We start from the raw sequence: 20408 nt of genomic DNA on the forward strand, positions 1-20408 counted from the left end.
GCGGGAAGCGAGAGGCCACGCCTCTGGCCGTTGCCCCGCCCCTACCCTTCTCCCATAGGCTGATTCGGCCTCCCCGGCAGCCAATCGCCTCCTCGCTCTGCGAACGCTTCCGCCTGACCTTTCGGCAGCTTCCTCCGCCTTCGCTCTGAATGGCTGCGAGCGCCTAAGCCCCGCCCCCCGTGCCGAATCCCCGGGCTCCCATTGGCTGCGAGGCCGGGGCGGGGCGGGGCGGTGTTTCCTAGCAGCGGGTGCCGCCATGGCGCCGGGGCGGGCCGTGCCGGTGGGGTACGCGCTGCTGTGCGGGCAGGCAGCGCTGCTGCTGGGCAACGTGCTGCTGCTGCACGGAGCCTCCCGCGCCGCTCCCCGGAACGCCTCCGACAACGAGGGCCTCGCCCCCGGGCCGCCCGGTGCCGCCTGGGCCTACACCGACCCGCGGTCACCGCTCGTCCTCTGCACTTACCTGTGAGCACCGGGCCGGGGCTGGCGGGACGCGGCCGCCTCGCCGCCATCCCCAACCCCCCCTGAGCGCTCCCTCCTTCCCTGCAGCCCCGAGGAGTTCGTGGAGTGCGAGGAGCCGGTGGATCACGGCGGGAACGCCACAGCGCAGCAGGAGCTGGGTCACGGCTGCGTGAAGGTGAGGGGCGGGCGGCGAGGGGCGGGGGCGGCCCGGCGGGGCTCGGCTGCCGGCGGGGATCACCCGTCCCGGGGCCCGGCATGAGCCTGAGCCCGCCCGCGCTGCCCGCAGTTCGGTGGCCAGGCCTACGGAGAGGTGGATCACACCCGGGTGCAGTGCCGAGCGCTGGACGGCATCGAGTGCGCCGAGCCCCGGAGCTTCCTACGGGGAGGACGGCCCTGCGTCAAGTAGGCTCGGCTCCGCTCCCCCGGGACCCCTTGGCTCGGCTCCGCTCCCCCGGGACCCCTTGGCTCGGCTCCGCTCCCCCGGGACCCCTTGGCTCGGCTCCGCTCCCCCGGGACCCCTTGGCTCGCCTCCGTTCCCCCGGGACCCCTTGGCTCGCCTCCGTTCCCCCGGGACCCCTTGGCTCGCCTCCGTTCCCCCGGGACCCCTTGGCTCGCCTCCGTTCCCCCGGGACCCCTTGGCTCGCCTCCGTTCCCCCGGGACCCCTTGGCTCGCCTCCGTTCCCCCGGGACCCCTTGGCTCGCCTCCGTTCCCCCGGGACCCCTTGGCTCGCCTCCGTTCCCCCGGGACCCCTTGGCTCGCCTCCGTTCCCCCGGGACCCCTTGGCTCGCCTCCGTTCCCCCGGGACCCCTTGGCTCGCCTCCGTTCCCCCGGGACCCCTTCGCTCCACTCCCCCCGGGGCCCCTTCGTTCGGCTCTCCCGGGACCCCTTGGCTCAGGGACCCCGGGACCCCTTGGCTCCCCCCTCCTCTCCCCCGGGCCCTGCACCTCCCCCGGTACCCACGGGAGGGAGCCCCGGTGTAAGGAACGGGGAGAGCCCGGCTCAACCCAGGGTTGGGGGGGATGGGGGGGGGGAATCTCCCCTCGGACCCCCCTGAGCCACCTCTCTTCTTGCAGGTACACGGGACATTATTTTATAACCACTCTGCTCTACTCGGTTTTCCTGGGTGGCTTCGGAGTGGATCGGTTCTGCTTGGGCCACACCGGGACGGCGGTGGGGAAGCTGCTGACCCTGGGGGGGTTGGGGATCTGGTGGTTCGTGGATCTGATTCTCCTCATCACGGGGGGGCTGATGCCCAGCGACGGCAGCAACTGGTGCACCGTGTACTGAGGGAGCAGAGCTGACCCCCCGGAGACCCAGGGCAGCCCTGAGGATGGGGTCCCCCACTTGTCCCCCGGGGCTGGGGACAGGATCCTCCCCTCACCCTGCAGCATCAGAGCGTCTGCCCTCACGCACCTGGGTTTACAAAGCTGTAACTGCATGTGCTGAGCAGTTGTTGTTAATTCCTCTCTACAAACCTGGGATACAAAACAGTTCAGAGGGTATTTTGCTTGTTTAAAACAATCTGGATTTCCTCTCCAAAAAGGGACTGCTTGTGAAATCAGACCTCGCAAACAGGGGGGTCAAACAAGTCTGGAGGAAGCCTGGAAGGAGAAGACTCCACATATTTTCAGTATTAGTAGAGCAGATGGAGTCACAGGCCACGGGGTTTGTGTTACCAGACTGTGCCAACCTTTGAGGTCGAGACAACATTACAGAGACTGTGGCAAAGCAGTGAGCTTTAATTCTGTGTTATTTGTGTCAATACGTGTGCACTGGCTGCAGGGGGAGGTGGGGGAGGTGTAGCAGAACCCACGGGAGAACGTTTCCTTCCACTTCCTGAGGGGTGGGGAGAGCCCCAGTGCAGCAAATAAAGGGCTGTTCAGGCCCTGCATGTGGGATCTGTTGATGTCACTCTCCCTGCTGTGCTCAGGGCACGGGGACATCATCTGAGGGACCCCAGAACCACTCCAAAGTACATGTGCTACTTTAAAATTTCCTGTTTCTCCCCTCTTGACCCCTGGCCTTCACAGCAAGTGCTTTTCAGACCATCCCATCAGGTCACATTCCCTTTCCCTGCTGCCCCACAGTTGTATTCTTTGCACCCATAACCATTTCTGTTTAAAAAACAAAAAACTGTTAAAACACTGGCCTTGCTTCATTAGTGAGGGAGGGGTGGTGTCCACATGGAGCTGCTGGGAAGGACTGGGAGCCATCAGAAAGTTGGGAAGGGGCTGGAGCCACCCCCGTGCCCATCACCCACCAGGCAGGGCTTGTGCAGTACTGAAAGGAGCAGAAGCATCAAGCAGCCTCACACCCAAAAAGAGGAAACCCCACCAGATGCAGTCTGAAAACTTCCCAAGCTGAATAAAAATGGGAAAAGGAAGCTGCAGAAAGTCACAGCCAGAACCACAGACACAAAATCCATCTGCATTTGATGTAAAACACAGCAGACGTGCAGCACCCTGTTCTTACAGAGTTCTGCAAACCAAGGACCCTCCAAGCCCTTCGTGTTGGGTGAATTTCTGCCTGGGCTACTTCTGCTTCCAATGGAGCTGCAAAGAGGTTCAGTCTCACTGGGAATTCTACTGGTTCCAGCTTCAGTTTGTGGTTTATTGCAACAGCTCCTCCTCTCCAGGGAGTGAGGTTTAGGTCCTATTTAGGATCACAAATAATGTGAGTTTTTTGGCAGCTTTGCACAGGCCTCAGGGCAGCAGGGCAGGGGGAAGCTCCAGCATGGAACTGCCACATTCCTCAGTCCAGTGGAACCAGAGCTGAAAAGCCCACGGTGGGGAAAAGATTATGCAGCAAGCCAGAAAGGGAAAAAAAAAGAAAAAAAAATCCCATGTGCAAAAGCCCATCATCATGAGCATCTCCATGATCTATCCTCAGCCCAAATGAGAGCAAAAACTTTTTCAAGAGGCCACAAGAGCTCCACATCACTGCTCCCCTTCCCCAGGAGCTGGGGGCCCAAGAGGTTCCCCAGCCCTGACCCCCACCCCAGCAATCATTACCCAAAATACACAATGCCAACAGAGAGCCTGGAAAAGAAACTGGGATTTCCTTCTTTATTTAAAAACACAGGGAAAATGGGCTCCATCTCCTGCAGCCAACACAGATGGGGGTGGGAGGAACCGAGTGCCCTGCAGCATCACCTGCTCCAGGCTCCCTGGCCCTAAGAGCACTTGAAATCCTCAACCAGCCCTCAGGGAAAAGCCAGAACTGCTTTTTCATAGAAAAGAGCAAATCCATCTCTTGCACCACTCTTCCCCCTGCACAAATCCCTGGGAAAGGGGAAGGGGGGGGGGGGAACACAGCACACACTGCACACAGGAGCAGCTGCAGCTCTGTGTTCAGAGCCAGGAGGCAAATGCAGAGGGGACTCTGCTTTGTTTTAAAAATCACTGCAAAGCTCCAGCTGCCTGCTCCGTAGGGATGGGAGAGAAATTCCCCTCCACGCCACCACCAGCATTACAGAGCTGTCCTGATGTTCCAGCCTCTACGCTGTCCTGGGGAGGGTGGGAATGAGAAACAGGAATGTTGCAAGAGTGGTGGAGCCACTGGTAGTTTCTCCTCCTGGATAATTAACCCTAATTGTGCAACAAGCTCCTGCTTTACCATCCCAGGCCCGAGGAAACTGCAATTATCAGGCAACAAAAGACCTTGGTACTCCAGGACGTCACCATTGTCATTGTCCCTCTGCATCTGGTGATCTCCAGAAATGAGGTCAGAGCACTGCCACCAAATGCAGGGACTATCACTGCTTACCAAGTTAATAAAACATTTCTGGAACACTCTGTTAACGAGTCAAACAGCAAGGCAGCCTAAAAAAAACCAGTAATTTCAAACACTAGTGCAAATAAAGCAAAAAGTAGAAGAAAAACAGCATGACCAAGATTTCTATAGTTAAATAACAAATATTAACACTCACCCTGTACCGTTTGCATTGATTCTCACTCATTTTCATAGTTTCAGCATCCTCCAGCATCTCCACACACCCTTACCCCAAATCTGGGTGTCCTGACACTCCCCAGCACCTGCAGCTGTGAGCAGCCCCTCCTACACCAGAGGATCAAAGTGCAATTTTAATTCACTGGGTTAATCAGCACCTCAGAGCTCCATGGGTAGAGCTCTGCTCCACCCTGAGATGAAGCTCAGCTGTCAAACAGCTGGGGACCTGCAATGGCCACACACAAACTGGATTGTTTTTGGTTTTTTTCTTCTGGGGAGCAGACTGAGCTGACTTTGCAGAGCAGAGAACACATAATGCCAAAAATAAAAATAAAATAAAATTAAAAAGAAAAAAGAGAGAGAGAGAGAAGAGGTAATTAGTCCACAGAACTGGAGCAGCTGTGTGAACTCCAGAGCCCTCCACGCACGGCTGAGCTGGCAACACAACTCCCACACCAACCACCCAGATTTATCAGCTGGCAAATAGCCAGGATGGCAAAAAGCCACCATCCCGTGCCCGAGGTGGGACAGGGTGGTGCAGGTAAAGCCCGTGGGCTGTGCCTCCCCAGGGCACCCCAACACCCCCCTGATGGGCACCACGGTTCTCGGGGTGGGGGTCCCAGAGGATCTGGATGCCTTGCAAACAGCTGAGTTTTCTCCAGGCTGCTCTATCATACCGCCCACAGGAGCTGATTTGGTTATGGAAATGAGGAGTTCGCCTTCTTATAAAAAACTTCTGCTCATTTTCACTTCAAGGCAGGCAGCGGGAGAGTTGGCCCGATGGGTCTGCCCGGTTTTCATTGCCGTTCTCGGCTTTCGCGGAGTTTGGTCGAAAGTTCTGCACCACCCGGGCACGGTGCCAAACCATCCCCCCACCCGAGGGTCCCCCGTGGCACTGAGTGTCCCGGTGGCACCTCCCCAGCTCTGCCCGGGGAAGGCTGAGCAGCACAAAAGGGTGAAAAAGCTGTTTTTCCACGTGCAAGAAGGGCCCCTTCGTGCCTCAGACACCTCCTGCCGCTTCCTCCAGGCTTGGTTTTGGGGGCAAATGAGGCAGCTGTGGAAGAGGTTGTCCCCACACCAGGGATCACGGCTTCCCGCCCCGCACGCCGAGCCCTGGCAGCTCTGAACCGCGGATCCACCGGGCCGGGAGCTGACAAGGACCCCGGGAGACGGGTCCAGCCGGATCCGGTACCACCAGGAACTGTGGCGGTGGGGGACGGGGCACTTTGTCCCCACCGGGGTGAGCTCGGTCCGAGGCACGGAGCGGGCACGTGGGGACCAGCACCCCCCAGACCGCCCCGCGGGGACCCCCGGGGTCCCGGGCACCCGCTCAGACATCGGAGGTCCGGATGCTTTCATCGTCCAGGTCGAAAGGGAACGGCTTCTCCTTGAGATGCTGCGGTTCCGACTTGTGCCGCAGGCGCCTGCCCGGCGCGGTTCCGGCCGGCAGGAACACCGAGTCCCCCAGCGGTACCGGCAGCTCCTCCGGAACCGCCCGCTGCCCCTCGGCCCGCGGAACCGGCGTCCAGGGCTGCCAGGAGGAGGTGGAAGGAGCCTTGCACAGAGCCCGCCGCTGCTGGGAGGGACCCGGGGAGCCCCCGGGCCTGGCCACGGAGCTGGATCTCAGGAAGGACATTTCCTGCAAGGACAGACACGGGGCTGGGGACGATGCTGTGTGCCACGTGTGAAGCACCGGGACCGGGACCGGGACCGGGACCAGGTCCTTTCCTTTCAGCAGAGCATGTGAGAAAAAATACCCAAGCAAAAAAAATTCAACATTCCTCGGCCATCAGTTGGGTTCACACCCAGGCCTCGGAGCAGGGCAGGGATAATGTTTGATGGCTGAATCTCACTTTTCCATCTTTTCCAAGGAAACTTTCCCAGTGCAAGCAAACCCTAAGAGGGCAGGGATCTTACCCTGGAAATGGGTTAACCAAGCACTGGCAAGGCACTAAATACATATTTTTTACGTTGGCATGATCTTCATCTGACACTAAAAGTGAAGCAGAAAGGACGTGACCTACCCTGGGGCGGGATTTCAGAGCCTGGACCGCCCCCGAGATTGCTCGGATCCAGCTGTACATGTCCTCAGGGCTGTCTGCCTGCAACACACCCACCAGCCCCGGTGAGACTTCACCCTCTGCAGCCCCCCAGCAGCCAGACCCCCCCCTGCAGCAGGGACACAGCCCCACGGGTGACAAGGGCTCCCACTGCATCCCCTGCCTGTTTATCCTGGTTCCAAAATCCCTGCACCACTCCTTTCCCAACCCCCCAGAGAGGAACCACCCTCCACACTGCAGCGTTTTTATATCAAGAATGGAGAAACTATTCAAGAATAAAAAAATTGTCAAGGTGTGACTGGCCTTGCCCCAGCAGAGGCTTGGGGGCTGCATCCAGCCCACCCGGGGCTCTGTGCTGCCAGCAGGGATGGGAATTTGCCTGTGCTGCCCAGGTTGGCAGGAGTGTGGTTTGTGTGAGGTGCCAGGAACTGAACCCCCTGCCCAAAAAAGCAAACCCAGCTCAGCTGCCTCACCTGGATGTAGAAGGTTCTGGAGCTGGTTATGATTTCAAAGAGGTTGTCCCGCATCAGGAGGTCACTAGAAACAGAGTGAAAGAGATGGTCACTACCCAGAACTCATCATGGATAGAAAAAAAAAATCTGCATTTACCCTCATCCTTGGAGTGTGCTGGAAAAAAACAAATTGAAGGCAAACCTTGGCTCTCATCAGAATTTTGAGCTGACTACAGCTTCACAGAAACCTCCAGCTACAAACACACTCCAGCTTGTTGCCTGCAGGCAAACCCCTGCCCCTCCCCTGACCTGTCATCCATCTCATTTACAGTTCATTTCAAATGTAAGCTTTCTACTACTCGTTAAGAATAAAAAATGCAAAGATATATTAATATAAAATATATTTTTACTTTAGCTAAAGAAACTTTCTTAGTTAATTTTCCATTGCAAGTCTTCAAGTCAATCAATTTTATCAGCTGCAATAAATTGTCCCCAAGAGATCCTATGTAGCCACCTGAGCTAGTTTAGGGAAAACACCTATGTGCAGCTTTCAGCAGCTTTATGAACCCCTTTGTTCTTCTGTCACACACCACCATTTACTGTGCAGGGCCTCGTACTCCCTATCCTATGGAGATAAGAGAGCTGTAGCAGCACCCCTGCCCAGCAGAGATGGCCATCAGCCCCAGGAGAAGACAGCATGGATATTATCCTGCATCCAGCTCCTGGGGCTACAGCAGGGAAACGGGGACCAGAACATTACCCAGACTTGACCAGGCACTCGTGGGTCTTGCAGATGTCCTTCAGGAGAATGGCACGCAGGGGCTCCTTGTCCTGCAGAGAGGAGTGGAGATGATGCTGAGCTCGGGTTGCCCCCTGGGGCTGGTTGTTGTGCTGCTGGGATGTGCACAGCAGGACCCCCCGACCTGTGCTCAGGAGCAGCCCATCCCAGGCAGGGGTTGAAGGGTGGGCAGGGGCTGCTCACCTGCTCACACTTGTAGTAACTGATGGAAAATTCATCCAGAACAAAGTACCGGCGCTTCCAGCTCTTCCTCTGGAGCAGAGAGGAGGAAAACACTCAGTGCTGGGGGGCTCTGGTGTCCCCCCATGTGCTGCCGCAGTCTGGCATCCAGAGCATCCCCCAGAGAGGAGCAGCCAGCCCAAACCCCCCCTTCCCAAGCCCCCTGGCACTCACCACGTTCCCCTGCTTGACGCAGTAGCCACTCTTGAGGACGGGGGGTCCCGTGGGGGGCTTGGCCCCTGAGCTGGGGATGTGGCTCTGTGAGCGCCGCAGCAGAGGGTGGGTGACCCCCTCACTGCCCTCCCCTCCGTCCCCCCCGTTCTGCAACCAGAGAGGAGCACAAAGTTACTGGGGAGCAGGGAAGGGAACCCCGGCTGGAAGGCAGCAGCAGGGGAATGAACCAGAGCTGAGAGATGATTTTCTCTCCCTTTGTGCAGCTTTCTAGGATGCTGCCCCAGCATTATTCATCCTCTTGGTGCCCATGTGTTAAAAACAATGTGAGAGAAAAGCAAGAAGTGCATCCCATGGACTGGACCCTGCCCTGAGGCAGCATCACCCCTCTGTACCCCGGCAGTGCCCTCCCCTCCCCCTCTGCAGTGCAGGGGGTGGCTGAGACAAAACATTTCCACTCAGCTCCTTCTCCCTCCTCCAGCTCTCTGAGGTTTGAGGATTGCCATGGCAGCCAGGGTGGCTTTGTGGCACCCACCGGCGTGGTTAACCAAAGACCTGCCTGTGTGGCTCCTTCCAGTCCCTTCCAGAGGCTCCAGGACCTCCCTTTGGCTGCCCCCAAACTGCTGCCCAGCACCCCTGGAGAGCAGCAGAGCAGAGATCCAGCCTGGCCAGGAAGGGGAAGCACCCACTCTGCTCCCCAGCCTGGGCTGCAACAGCCCTGCTGAGTGTTATGGGTGTTGGTGCCTAAACCCTGAGCCAGGGCTGCTGCTGCAGTGGGCAGAGAGGTACCCAGGAGGGGGGGTGATGCTGTGGGGTGATGCTGTGGGGTGATGCTGTGGGTGCAGGCAGAGCGTGGGGATCCCCACTGCAGTCCCCAGGAAACCACAGACGCGCCCAGGAAGCTGCAGCAGAGAAATGGCCACTGCACACAGGGAGAGCTGCATGAGCGTGGAAAATAATCCAGCAGCTGATGCACCACCTGGAAAAATCTCCTCTCTGAAAGGAAGAAATTGGGCAAGGGCTGAGGATGGAACTGGGGGTTCCTGGGAGGTGGTGGTGGGGAGGAGAGGGAGGGCAGGCTCAGGAGCTGGGAGCAGCTTTAACTCACTGAAACAGCAAAGCAAAGCCACAGGTCTGGCTGCTGCTGCTTGTCTGCCCAGTGTCAGGGGGAAGGCACAGCCCCCCCTGCCTCTCACCACCTCTCACCCCTGGCTGAGGGTCCTGCAGCATCCCACAGGGCAGGGGGACCAGGAGGGGACAGCTCCAGCAGGACTGACCCCATGGGTACCCCTGCACCCCGACAAACCCCACAGCAAGGGAAATGTTAAAAGCACCCACCAGCAAAAAAAGAAAAAACATGGCAATGATCTAATTCTCTGCTCTATTTTTAGTGCTGCCTCTGATAACAGCTGAAATGAGACCCAGAGCCAGACAAGCACCCAAAGGTGGGAGACACCGACAGCCACACGCTGAGGGAAGGGTGCAGAGCAGGACAGGTCGGGCCCTTTGTGAGGCAGCAACATGGGGTCCCTCAGCCCTGGGTGCCTCGATGGGGGGGTCTGGACCCCAGACGGGTGGGTGGAAGGTATGAGGTGGCCAGGACATGAGCAGATCTGCAGCCTCCTCCTCCTCACACCCCCTCGTCTCATCACGCTTCAGAGCCAGACAAAGGCACGGGTGCTGCAGGGTGCTCTGTGCAGCTATTTATACCCCCTGAGTGGGAAGGGTTTGCAGGCACCCTGCTGGTTTCCAGAAATGAAAGTGCAAACCGGCCTCCCCAACAGCCCAAAGCATCACCTGCCTCCAGCCCCACGGCTGAGCATCCCCCCAGGCCACAGGACCCACCTTCAAAGCTGCTCTGACACAAGTGCCCTCGCCCAGCTCTGCATGGAGAAAGCTCCCACCTTCCCTACATATCCCTTGGGAGCTGCTCTTAAAACACGGGGAACAGAGAGACCAAGGCAGGGAGCTGCTGTCACAGGAATTTTTTCCCCAGGATGCGAGTCAGGGCAGGGATCCTGCCAGCTCACCTGGTTGATGGGAGTATGGACCACCACCCCCCCGATGATCTCAGTTTTGTAGGCCACCTGGGGCTTCCTCTCCTGGGCCTGGGGCAGCACTGGAGGCTTTGCAATCTCCGTGGCTGGTGGGACACTGCCACCCTTTGGCACCTATGGGAGAAAGAAAAGGGTGAAGGGCACAGGTGGGACCGTGCCTGGCACCAACATCTCTGTCCTCCCAGCCTAAACACGGTGATGTCCCTTAAAAATAAGAAATGAAGTTGCCACCCCAATTAAGGAGGGTGTGGGCCACACCCAGGTGGTTGGAGATGGGAGATGTGAGGTGCTGAATAATGAATGAAGCATCACCTCATAGGAGCCCAGGAGCTGCCTCTGCAGCTCCATGTGTTTGTGGGACACTTGCTCCTTTAATTGTCCCCTCTCCACTTACAGCAAAATTGATGAGCAGTGTTCACCAGAGAAGTCTGGGTGAGCAGCAACCTGGATCTCTGCACCAGGAGTGATGCCCAACCACTGCCTGTCCCTCCTGTCCCTCCTGTCCCAGCCCAGCAAGTGGCTCAGCCAGAACCAGGCACATGGGAGCACAGCAGCAGCAGCAGCAGCAGCCCCCGTGGCCACCATCATCCCCTGTGGCCAACAGCATCCCCCGTGGCCACCATCATCCCCTGTGGCCAGCAGCATCCCCCCATGGCCACCATCATCATCTGTGGCCAGCAGCATCCCCCTATGGCCAGCAGCATCCTCCCAGGACCAGTAGCATCCCCCGTGGCCAGCAGCATCCCCCGTGGCCAGCAGCATCCCCCATGGCCAGCAGCATCCCCTGTGGCCAGCAGCATCCTCCCAGGGCCAGCAGCTGAGGAGCACAGACTCTGTGAGTTTCTGGGTCGTGATCATCAGTTTATGGTGACCCAAACACAACCACCCAGCAGAACAGAAAAACTCCCCTGGATCCTGGCACAGCCCCCCCTGCAGCACCTTCACTGCTCCTCAACAGAGGAGCCAGGGCTCCAGGGAGCATAAAACCAGAGTAAATAAATGACTGAAGCAGAGGACAGACATCCTTGGAGAGCCCCAGCGAGGGGTGGGATCCCCGGGCAGGGCAGGAGGGAAGGGCAGAGCTGTCCCAGCAGCTCCTGATCAGCACATCAAGGCAGGGACACAGCAAGGAGACAAACGTAAGGAACCTACTGTGATCTTACTGGCCCGGTTCAGCGCCTCCACCCAGTCCTGCAGGTCCTGCTGGTCGCTGGCTTGTAAGAAATAGCGCTGAGACAAAGCGTTGATGACTGCCAAAAGCAGGGAGTGCAAAAAAAAGAAGAGTCAGGGAGCCCCATTCAGGGCTCCCCATTACCAAACCAAATTAAACAATAATTTGGTGCCTTTCAACTCCCAGTCCCAGAGCGTTTCGCTGGCCTTGGCCTTGTAACCCCTCACGTGGAGAAGCAGCCACAGGGCCAGGGCTGGGGCACAGAGCAGGGATCATAGAATCATAGAATCCTAGAATGGGCTGGGTTGGAAGGGACCTCAGAGCTCATCAAGTCCAACCCTTGCTCCACTCCCCCCGTGGTTCCCAGCCCATGGCACTGAGTGCCACATCCAGGCTCTTTTGAAATATCTCCAGGGATGGAGAATCCACCCCTTCCCTGGGCAGCCCATTCCAATGTCTGATCACCCCCTCCAGAAAGAAATTCTTTCTCATGTCCAACCTAAACCTCCCCTGGCACAACTTGAGACCTCTTGTGCCCTCTTGTCTTGCTGAGAGTTGCCTGGGAAAAGAGCCCAACCCCCCCCTGGCTCCAACCTCCTTTCAGGGAGTTGGAGAGAGTGATGAGGTCTCCCCTGAGCCTCCTCTTCTCCAGCCTCAACACCCCCAGCTCCCTCAGCCCTTCCTCACAGGAATTCTGCTGGATCCCTTCACCAGCCCAGTTGCCTCCTTTGGATGGGGCTGTTGGTCCTTGCACCAGGGCATGGGGAGGGCAGGGCTGAAGCCAGGCTCAACCCAAGGCTGTGTCCCTGGCAAAGCATTGCAAAAGCAGCACCCAGAACAAGCAGGTGCTTTGCTGTCACTTCTGCTGCTTTAAACCCAAGCTCATGGCTCCTGCACGAGGCAGCGTGGGTCGGGCTGGGGTGGGGGGAGCCGGGTGTGAAGCAGCCCCTCCGTGCACCAGGAGCAGCAGCTGGTGAGGGTGTCAGAGAGCACAAACCCTCTGCTGCCCCCGGGGTCCCCCCCCCACACTCACCAAAGCAGAAGGGAGTTTTTGGCTTCTGTTTCGGGGTGGCAATGCTAACCTGCAACACAGCAAACCAAGGAAAAAAAATAAGAGCACAGGCTCGTGGCACACGAGAGCTCCAAGTTTCCAGCCACAGGCTCTGAAGGGAGGGGACACCAGTGTTCCCCAGGGAGGGACACGTGGTCCCAGGGGCACGGCAGCTCAGGGACGGGGCTTCCATCTCCCACCATCCCTACCCCAAAGCCCAGGAGGGAGGGAAGCTTTCAAAGGCCTTGGAAATGCCAGTTTCTGCTGGACTAACACAGCCACTCTTGTCAGCAATTAAGAAAACTGAGGGAAAATAGCAGTGGTTTCTCCCTAAAGAGTAGGAATCATTTATATAAGAATAATATTCCCTGGGGCTCCAAGCAGAGCACTCATGGAGTATTTATTCTGACAAGCTTCCTCCTTTGGAGCCAGTCTATAATGCTTTAAATATGTTTTCTCAAGCAAATCTCCCTTTTTTTCTGGCGTATTTACAGTTGGTAGCTCAAGCCACTGGCACAACCCAGCCCTGCTGTTTGGGACCAAATGCTGTCCTAAGGCAATTTTCATTTAGAGGAAAATGTATATAATTTATAAATGAGGCTCTTTTGGAAATAGGGAAGGCTCAACCTCCCGGCGTTGCTTCATCTGTGCTTAATTTATAAATCATGATTCAGCAGGAACAGAGAGATCTGTCCCATCCTTTCTCTGGCTCCAGGACAGAGCCAAGCCCGGCAGCCACAGCCCCATCTCCCCTCAGCTCCCTGGGAAGAGGCGGATGGCAGCTCCAGGCATGCCACAGTTGTCATTTTTTGCATTATTTTCACCTTCCTGGGGAAGCTGGATAATTCCAGAGAAGACAGAGCTCGCAGAAGGTCTCACCCTTGAGGGCACTGCCCTCTCAGCACAGGAGACAGCTACTGGTGGCCCAAAATTCACTGTGAGGGGGACCACGGGACTGTCCCTACCCCCATTTTTGGGAACATCCCCCTTCCAGGAGCTCAGGCAAGGTCCTGCCTGAGCCTCCAGCCCCGCTGGGGAAGCTACAGGGATAAGGGGACAAGAGGGAGCATTCATTTTCCCTCCACCCTGACATTACCTTGGAGATATAGGTCAGCTGCAGAGATCCAACAGCACCAGCACCAATAGCCAGGTTCTGCAAAACATGTCATGAGTTAAATGACAGGGGAATGCAAAAGCACTGAGCCAGGCTGTCCCTGGGGTCCCTGGGGCCAGGCTATAAAGCAGCAGCCACGCTGCTGTCTTAGTTGCTTCCCCTCTCTGTGCTCATGGTCCAGAAGGGAGTTCCCGGCCCCAGGAGGGTTTTTAGAGCTCAGCTTTGGCTCTGGAGCAGCTCCTGAAGACACTGGGTATGGGGTGCACAGCCTGCAGCTCCCCCACCACTCCAACTCCCACCCCTTCCGAGATGAGTGGTATTTCCAGGACAACCTCTCCTGACTCCTTATCCCTGTCTCTCCACCAACACAGAGGGGGATGTAACCCCTCAGGCTGGCACTTCTGTACTGCTCAGGGCTGTCCATGGGAAACCACAGAAGTCATGGGGGGGTTTGTTCATCTCCACACCCAGCCATGGGAGACCCTGACAGACAACCTGCAGCAGACACCACCTTTGGGGACCCAGAGGAGATGCCTGCACCACCAGAGCCTCCCAAGAGCTTCCAGGAGCCACGGAGGAACCCACCTGAGGGTTGTCCATGTACCACAGGAGGCAGTTGGCTTGGGTGTCCAGGATGAAATATCTCCGCAGGAACTTCCCGCAGGTCTCATTCTCCTCGATGTCCAGGAACCCACAGATTCGGTTCTGTCGGTCCAAGTACGGCATGCCGGGCTCCTGCTCACATCACCCTGAGAGGAGGGACAACCAGGGAGAGGTGGGTGCTCTGTTCCCCAGGGGATCTGCTCCCAGTCCAGCCCGTGGGTACCAGACGTGCCGGGTGCTCATCCCACACCCAAGCTCCTGGGAGGGAGAGGGAAGGGACCCTCCAGGGCTGACCCAACTGAGGATGCTGGCTGCAAATCAGCTTCCCAACCTTTCCCAGGCCTTTCCCAGGCCTTTCCCAGGCCTTTCCCAGGCCTCCGACACCTCAATGCCTGAAAAGCAAAGTCAAACTGCTCGCAGCATGAGCCCACATGGCAGGGACCTGCCAAACTCGTGTCACCCATCACGCCCCGGTGACAAGAGGGGTGCTGGCTGTGGGAGCAGGGCAGACCAGCCAGCAGGACCAAAATAGCTCAGGGAGGAACTGCAGGGCTTTGGAAGCCCGGGAGCAGCAGCCAGACCCAACCCCATGTGCTGCAGAACAAACGCTCAGCTCAGCTCCCAGACTGCTGGAGGCACCGGGCAGCACCACAGCCACTGGGACGTCCTGGGACAGTGACTGATGCAGGGTGACCCCAACCTGTCCCTGTCACAGCAGTGGCTGCATCCCACACCAAGCTGCCCTCTGGGCAGCTCAGCCCACCCAGAGAGGACAAAGCAGCCACAAGGGATTTGAGCACGAGACACCAGGTCCCTGGGCACCGTAACAAAAAATAATCCCGAAGCAGACCACGCACCGGAGAGAGCCTGAGCACACTCCCAGGAAATGGAAAACAATCTGCAAGTCCAGCAGAAAATCTCTGCAGCCAGGATGCCGAGTCAGCAGGGAAAACAATGACCCATCGTGGTGAGGCCAAACTGTGCCACCGGGGCTGGCTGGGCACGGACCCTCCCCGGGGCAGGGGCTGGGGGCTGGCACTGCTTGGCACAGCGGTGTCTGAGAGCCAGGGCAGCCCCGGGGGAATCTGTCTCTGCACCATCATCTCCAGCCCTGCACAGGGAGCAAAAGCAGCACCCTGAGGGGTGGGCAGGCAGGACACAGCCCTACCCCCAGGCTGAGCCCCTCACCAGGGCTCAGGGCGGGGGGAGCAGGAGGGAGGCAGCGGTTACCCAAAGGATGCGAGATGAACCCGATGTGGTTTGTCCGGTAGAAGAGGGGTGACTGGCGCAGGTGGCAGACAGAGAGGCTGCACAGATGAAAGATCTCATGCAGAAAAGGAGGAAATACTATTTTTGAGCTGAGTGGCTGCAGTGAAGTGGGGCCCTGGGAGGAAAAACGTTGCGCAAGAGTTGCGGTGCAGCTGCAAAGGTAGAGGTGGCAGAAAACAAGTCCCCGTGCTGTCAGGACCTCAGGGTTTGTCACCCGTGTTTCAGAGATGGGTATCAGGGCCTTGCTAAGAGGGCAATCACACTGCTTGAGGAGGAGAGATGGTTTAAAAAAAAAAACAAAACACATTTGCCCTGATTGCAAGAGTTATGTGGGCACTTCACGTTTAGTTGCTTTTTTGTGGGGTTATTTTTGTGGGTGGGGGGGAGGCACACAAAAAGCAGATTCTCAGGTGTCTCCAACCATACCAACACGTTCAGACCAGGCCTCAGAAATTACCTTTCTCCTCCTGATAGTGAAGCTCCAGAGATTTTTGCCTATGATAGAGATGATAAAGAGCTGGGGTGTGCCACAAGCAGCACAGTGGGGGAACCCCAGGGAGTGCAGGGGAGAGCCCAGAGGATGCCCCTGGAACTCCTACTTTCCCCCCTCCCATGCCAATTAATAGGAGCTTGGCTGAAAGCCCACAAACCAGCTCAACTCTTCTGTGTGAGCTGACCTCGGGTTGCACTTGGATATGCAAAAAATCTCTGGACAGAAGAGATTGCAACAGCTCCAAACTCTGCCTCCAGAGCAGGCCCCCCCCAGCCAGCCAGGCTCCCACTGCCCATGGGACACAAACTGCCTCCTTGCAGCCCCTGAGAATTGCACTTTTCCATAGGAAAAGGATAAAAGCAGCATCTCCAGAACCACCAGCATGTAGGTATTCAGTTCCCCTGCTCAGGCCATCCAGGAGGGCCAGAAAACCCTCAGTTTGCAGTGACATTTACTATTTATACAGCACTTTGTGTACAACAACTTGAACTCCCCAAGCATCAGAATGAACCAGGCTCCCAGGATCTCATTTCCAGATCCCCTTTATGAATTTATGCCACACAGCATATCAGAGACTTCCAGGACTCTTCCCCACCTCTGAAGCAACTGACTTCCCAGGTTTTTCGGAGTCCAAGTATCCCACAAAGAAGGACAAGCCTTTTCTGGCTTAGTGAATGAGATGACAGGAGCCATTAGGCCATAGAAAGAGATTTACAGTAAAAATACCCTTTTGCCTGCAAACCCAGAGAGAGATGAGCACTTCCCAGGAGGATGGAGAGGAGGAGGGCACCATCCACAGGTCACCCATCCCCTCCCTGTGGTCAGGGCTGGCTCAAAGGCCACGTGTGCAGCCACACAGATTTTCCAGGAAGCACCCCCAGGACACCAGCACTCCCCTCACCCCCCTGGCTGCTGGTGCCATGCCCTGTCCTCCCAGCATGAAGACAGCCATGAGAACACAACCCACGGAAACCACAGCAGAAAAAAGCCAAGGAAACAGGAGACCTGACACCAGAGCATCGCTCCCCAGCACAGCCCATCACACCTGCAGGCAGCCACAGCATCCTCATCCTCCTCCTTGCTCATGCCCACCTGTCCCAGCTTCCCCAGTGCCGTTTGGGGCACAGGGTGACCACCCCCGTGTCACAAGGGCTCCATCCCGCAGTGCCCACAGCCCCCGGCAGCTCCGAGCTGTCCCCGGTCCCCACCACCGGGGCCGGAACCGGACTGCCTCGTACCCACCCGCCCGTCTCCAGCAACGCCTGCCCGAGACAGACTCGGTAGGCAGAGCCCAGCAACTTCCTCCTGCTAATTCCAGACATTTGCCTTAATGAAGTAATTAACCTGTTGAAAGTCACGCTGGGACCAGCGAAGATACGTTTCTTCAGCTCAAACCAGAAAAGCAGTCGGGGAACACATCCCCAGCAGCTGCAGATCCCGAATCTTTCCCGCACATCTGCTCCCATTCCCATAGAGACCAAAGTGTGCAGCCCCCCACGTCTCCCCCACGGACCCAACTCCCCACACCGCGGGTGATGCCGCCCGGCAGCCCTCACCCTCTACCCCTCCCTCGGAGCTGCATCCTGCAGACCCCCCCCCGATGGAGACCGGATGGTCTGCCACGTCCCGCCACCCACGGGACAGCCCCACCGAGGCTGCTCCTCCGCGGACCCCCCTCCCTTCCTCCCAGCCAGCTGGGGACCCTCGCAGCCCCGTCCCCTCCCCGCGCGGGGGCACCGACAGCTGCGGGAAGCCCCTTCTGGGGAGGGGGATCCTGCCGGGAAGCCCCCGCGGGCGGGCACGGGGCACCGAGGGGTCCCTATCCCGCCCCACCGGGTCCCCACGGATGGCTCAGCGAACACACGTGGCCCCCCCGGCCCCGCACTCACCCCGCGGCGTCCCTGGGCTGCGCACCCCGCGCATGGGGCGGGCTGGGGGCTGCGGGCCGGGGGCTGCGGGCTGGGGGCTCCGGGCCGGGCGCGGGAAGGGGACAGGAGGGCCGGGCGGCGGAGGGGGTGTGCCCCTGGCTCCGCCGGCGCTTTTTTCCGGGTTAATTACGTCTCCCATTAGCAAACCCGGCCCCGGATGTGAGTGCGGGGTGCGGGGCTCCGGGCCGGCCCCGGGGGGCGATGGTACCCGGGTGTCCGGGTACCACCACCCCGCCAAGAGCGGGGCCGGGGCCAGCCCGGTCCCGGTGTCGGTACCGGTCCCCGCCCGGAGCTCTGCAGCCTCGGCGCGGGGTGGGAGAGCTCTTCCGAGCCCCAGCCCTGGGCTCGGGCTATTCCTTGGAGGTGTCCCCCCAAGCCCCCCCGAAACCCGACAGAAATCGCTCAGAAAATCAGCATCTCACTCACAGCTCCTGCTGTCACCGGGACGCTTCGGCAAAGCGCTTCCCAGGCCCGTCCTGCGAGCTGTCCCCAGGACCCTGGGGACGGCTGCATCCCCTCTGTCCCCCCCCGGGACCAACGACCCTGACCCAGACCCCCCTGGGGCAGGAGCCACGACCGCAGCCGGACGCGCAGCGCCTGCGCTGCTGCCGGAGATGCTGAAAATAGCGAGCGGAGGCTCATGCGAGGGAAGTTACCGAGGGCAGGCACGCTCCAGTGCTCCTGCTCTGCAGCTCACGGGGACACAGACGAGTCCCCAGGGTCCCAAAGCTCGTGGGGCTCCTTTCCTGCTCTGCAAAACCTTTTCTGCTCCCCCAGCACCGCCGTGGTGCCAGCACAGCAGCACCCGAGCAAGACACAAACGGGTGACATCTGGGAAGGGGAATTGTCCCCTCTTCTGCACCAGGCTCTGCCCCGAGACCACCGGGGTTGTTAGTGACCCCCATCTAGAGACTGTCACCAGCTTGGCTCCTTCCCAGGCCATGCAAACGACCCTGCCCTGCAGCTCGGTGTTTCCCACAGCTGGTGCATCAGGGGGGTCTTTCCTCGTTTCATTTTAAGGCAAGAACCTAGTTTTGAGCATCCAGTACTGTGCATTTGAAGATTCATTTCTCCCCATCGCTTGGGAAAGCTGCCACAGCTCAGGGTGGGTTTGGGGAGTAGGAGCCACCTGCATCCCCAGCCCCACACCACCCAGGACAGTGTGGATTCCACACAGCTGCACCCTCAGAAAGTCCCCACTTTCTCTCCAGAGCATCTGGCCCTGAAGCACTCTCTCCAGTTGTGGGTGAAACCAATCCTGGTGCTGCTGGGGGACAGAGAGAGGGAGCCTGGTTCTCACCAGCCCCATGCAAGCAGTGCTTTCCCAGCATTTTGCACAGGAGGTTGGTTTTGGGTTTTGCTGTTTGGTTTTTTTTCCCCAGGAATTTCTGGATTTTCTGTTCACCCCATTACCCTCTCTGCAAGTGCAGCATTCAGCCCCATTAAATAAAAAGTCTATCTTTGCTTCCCTTGCTGCAGCCAGCTGCCCGTGGCCATGTGCTGGAGCAGCAGCTCCCTCCCCACCCTCATCCCCACGTTGGGGGACAGCCCAGGCACACTGCCTGCCAGGACCTGCAGCCCAAAATGCATCATTCAATTATTACATCAGGACAAAAGCAGCGTGGACCTCCCTCCACATCTCCTGCCAGTGCTCCCAGAGGACCCCGGGCAGTGTGAGGCTGCCAGCTGATACACCCGGGGTGACCCTGGACTGGGTGTCCCCTTTGCTGTGCCTGGCAGGGGAGGGTTTCAGCATTGCCCCTCTGGTACCTGATCACAGAAGGACTGTCCCTCGATGCAGCTGGTGGGTTATTCCTGGTGCTGCCCCTCTGCCCCTGCACAGAGGCAGCCACAGACCCTAAAGCCTGGCTGCAAACCCTGATGGAGCCAGAGCCTGGCAGTGCCAAGCACTTGCTGTAGAGCTTTTGAAGGTGCCATAAGGGAACCAAAACCTGAAGCATGAAAAACCACCAGTCATGGAAATGCAGGCTGCTGCAGCTGGGTTATAGTTAGAATTTAAAAGAGCAAACAAAGAGGAAACAAGGAAAAGCAACTTTCCTGCCTCAAAACAGGGCTGGCTGCTCCACCGGGGGAGGCCGGGGCCACATCCAGGTGAGCTCTGGGAGTCCTGGTGGTGGAAACCCAACAGCCCATGGCAGCCTCTGCCCTCTTACTCTGTGTTTGTGCCTGTGCTGAGTAAAAAGACTAAACTGTTCCATGGAGTATTTTTGTACTGAGGCATCTCTTGCAGACCTTGTGACTTGCACCAGGGCCTGGACCTGCAGCAGCTCCGTTTGCTGTGGGCACAGTCACAAGGAAGCTACTCACACTGCTGCTCTTCCTCCATTCCCAGAGCCTTTCAGCTCTCTTCCTGTATTTTTCAACACATTTTGCTGCTGCAGCCTGCCTGGGGGTGTGAGCAGCCCCTTGAAGTCACAGAGCCAGCCCATCAGCAGACACAGGGACACAAGGGGATTCCCAAGCAGGACAGGTCGTTGTCCCAGGACCTTTAGAAGTCCCACTTACACCCAGGGTCTCCCACAGGAAAACAACATTCATATACCCTGGGGAAAGAGCGAGGCCCACAGCAGACACAGAATAATCTGTTTTCCA

At 58.2% G+C, this 20408-nt stretch overlaps 2 protein-coding genes across 4 annotated transcripts; one reads left to right on the forward strand and one right to left on the reverse strand.

Moving 5' to 3' along the window:
• Positions 1-214: 214 nt before the first annotated feature.
• TM2D2 (TM2 domain containing 2) lies at positions 215-2351 on the forward strand. The gene is made up of 4 exons (XM_071729151.1): positions 215-462; positions 547-634; positions 746-861; positions 1534-2351. The coding sequence occupies exons 1-4, from the start codon at positions 257-259 to the stop codon at positions 1745-1747; spliced, it is 624 nt and encodes a 207-aa protein (XP_071585252.1). The 5' UTR covers positions 215-256; the 3' UTR covers positions 1748-2351.
• A 1148-nt stretch (positions 2352-3499) lies between these two features.
• Positions 3500-19973, reverse strand: PLEKHA2 (pleckstrin homology domain containing A2). Of its 3 annotated transcripts, none has more exons than XM_071728984.1 (12): positions 19566-19973; positions 14088-14251; positions 13485-13541; positions 12371-12419; positions 11319-11416; positions 10140-10280; positions 8113-8259; positions 7903-7971; positions 7681-7751; positions 6942-7005; positions 6433-6510; positions 3500-6047 (listed from the first exon to the last, which is right to left on the reverse strand). In XM_071728984.1, exons 2-12 carry the CDS (start codon positions 14226-14228, stop codon positions 5739-5741), a joined length of 1224 nt encoding a protein of 407 aa, XP_071585085.1. In that variant the 5' UTR covers positions 14229-14251; positions 19566-19973; the 3' UTR covers positions 3500-5738. The 3 variants fall into 3 exon arrangements, with proteins under 3 accessions (XP_071585085.1, XP_071585084.1, XP_071585083.1); XM_071728983.1 differs by lacking the exon at positions 19566-19973 and adding an exon at positions 18222-18349; XM_071728982.1 differs by lacking the exon at positions 19566-19973 and adding an exon at positions 17757-17914.
• Between the last annotated feature and the right edge of the window lie 435 nt (positions 19974-20408).

Source organism: Heliangelus exortis, chromosome 30, assembly GCF_036169615.1.
Source record: "Heliangelus exortis chromosome 30, bHelExo1.hap1, whole genome shotgun sequence".
Classification (NCBI taxonomy): domain Eukaryota; kingdom Metazoa; phylum Chordata; class Aves; order Apodiformes; family Trochilidae; genus Heliangelus; species Heliangelus exortis.

Coding starts and splice junctions, on each gene's coding strand:
- TM2D2 (XM_071729151.1), top strand. CDS start 257: ATGGCGCCGGGGCGGGCCGTGCCGGTGGGGTACGCGCTGCTGTGCGGG. Junction 463..546: donor CTCGTCCTCTGCACTTACCT/GTGAGCACCGGG, acceptor CCTTCCCTGCAG/CCCCGAGGAGTTCGTGGAGT. Junction 635..745: donor TGGGTCACGGCTGCGTGAAG/GTGAGGGGCGGG, acceptor CGCTGCCCGCAG/TTCGGTGGCCAGGCCTACGG.
- PLEKHA2 (XM_071728984.1), bottom strand. CDS start 14,228: ATGCCGTACTTGGACCGACAGAACCGAATCTGTGGGTTCCTGGACATC. Junction 7,752..7,902: donor GTTACTACAAGTGTGAGCAG/GTGAGCAGCCCC, acceptor TCCTCTCTGCAG/GACAAGGAGCCCCTGCGTGC. Junction 7,006..7,680: donor GAGTGCCTGGTCAAGTCTGG/GTAATGTTCTGG, acceptor CTCTGTTTCTAG/TGACCTCCTGATGCGGGACA.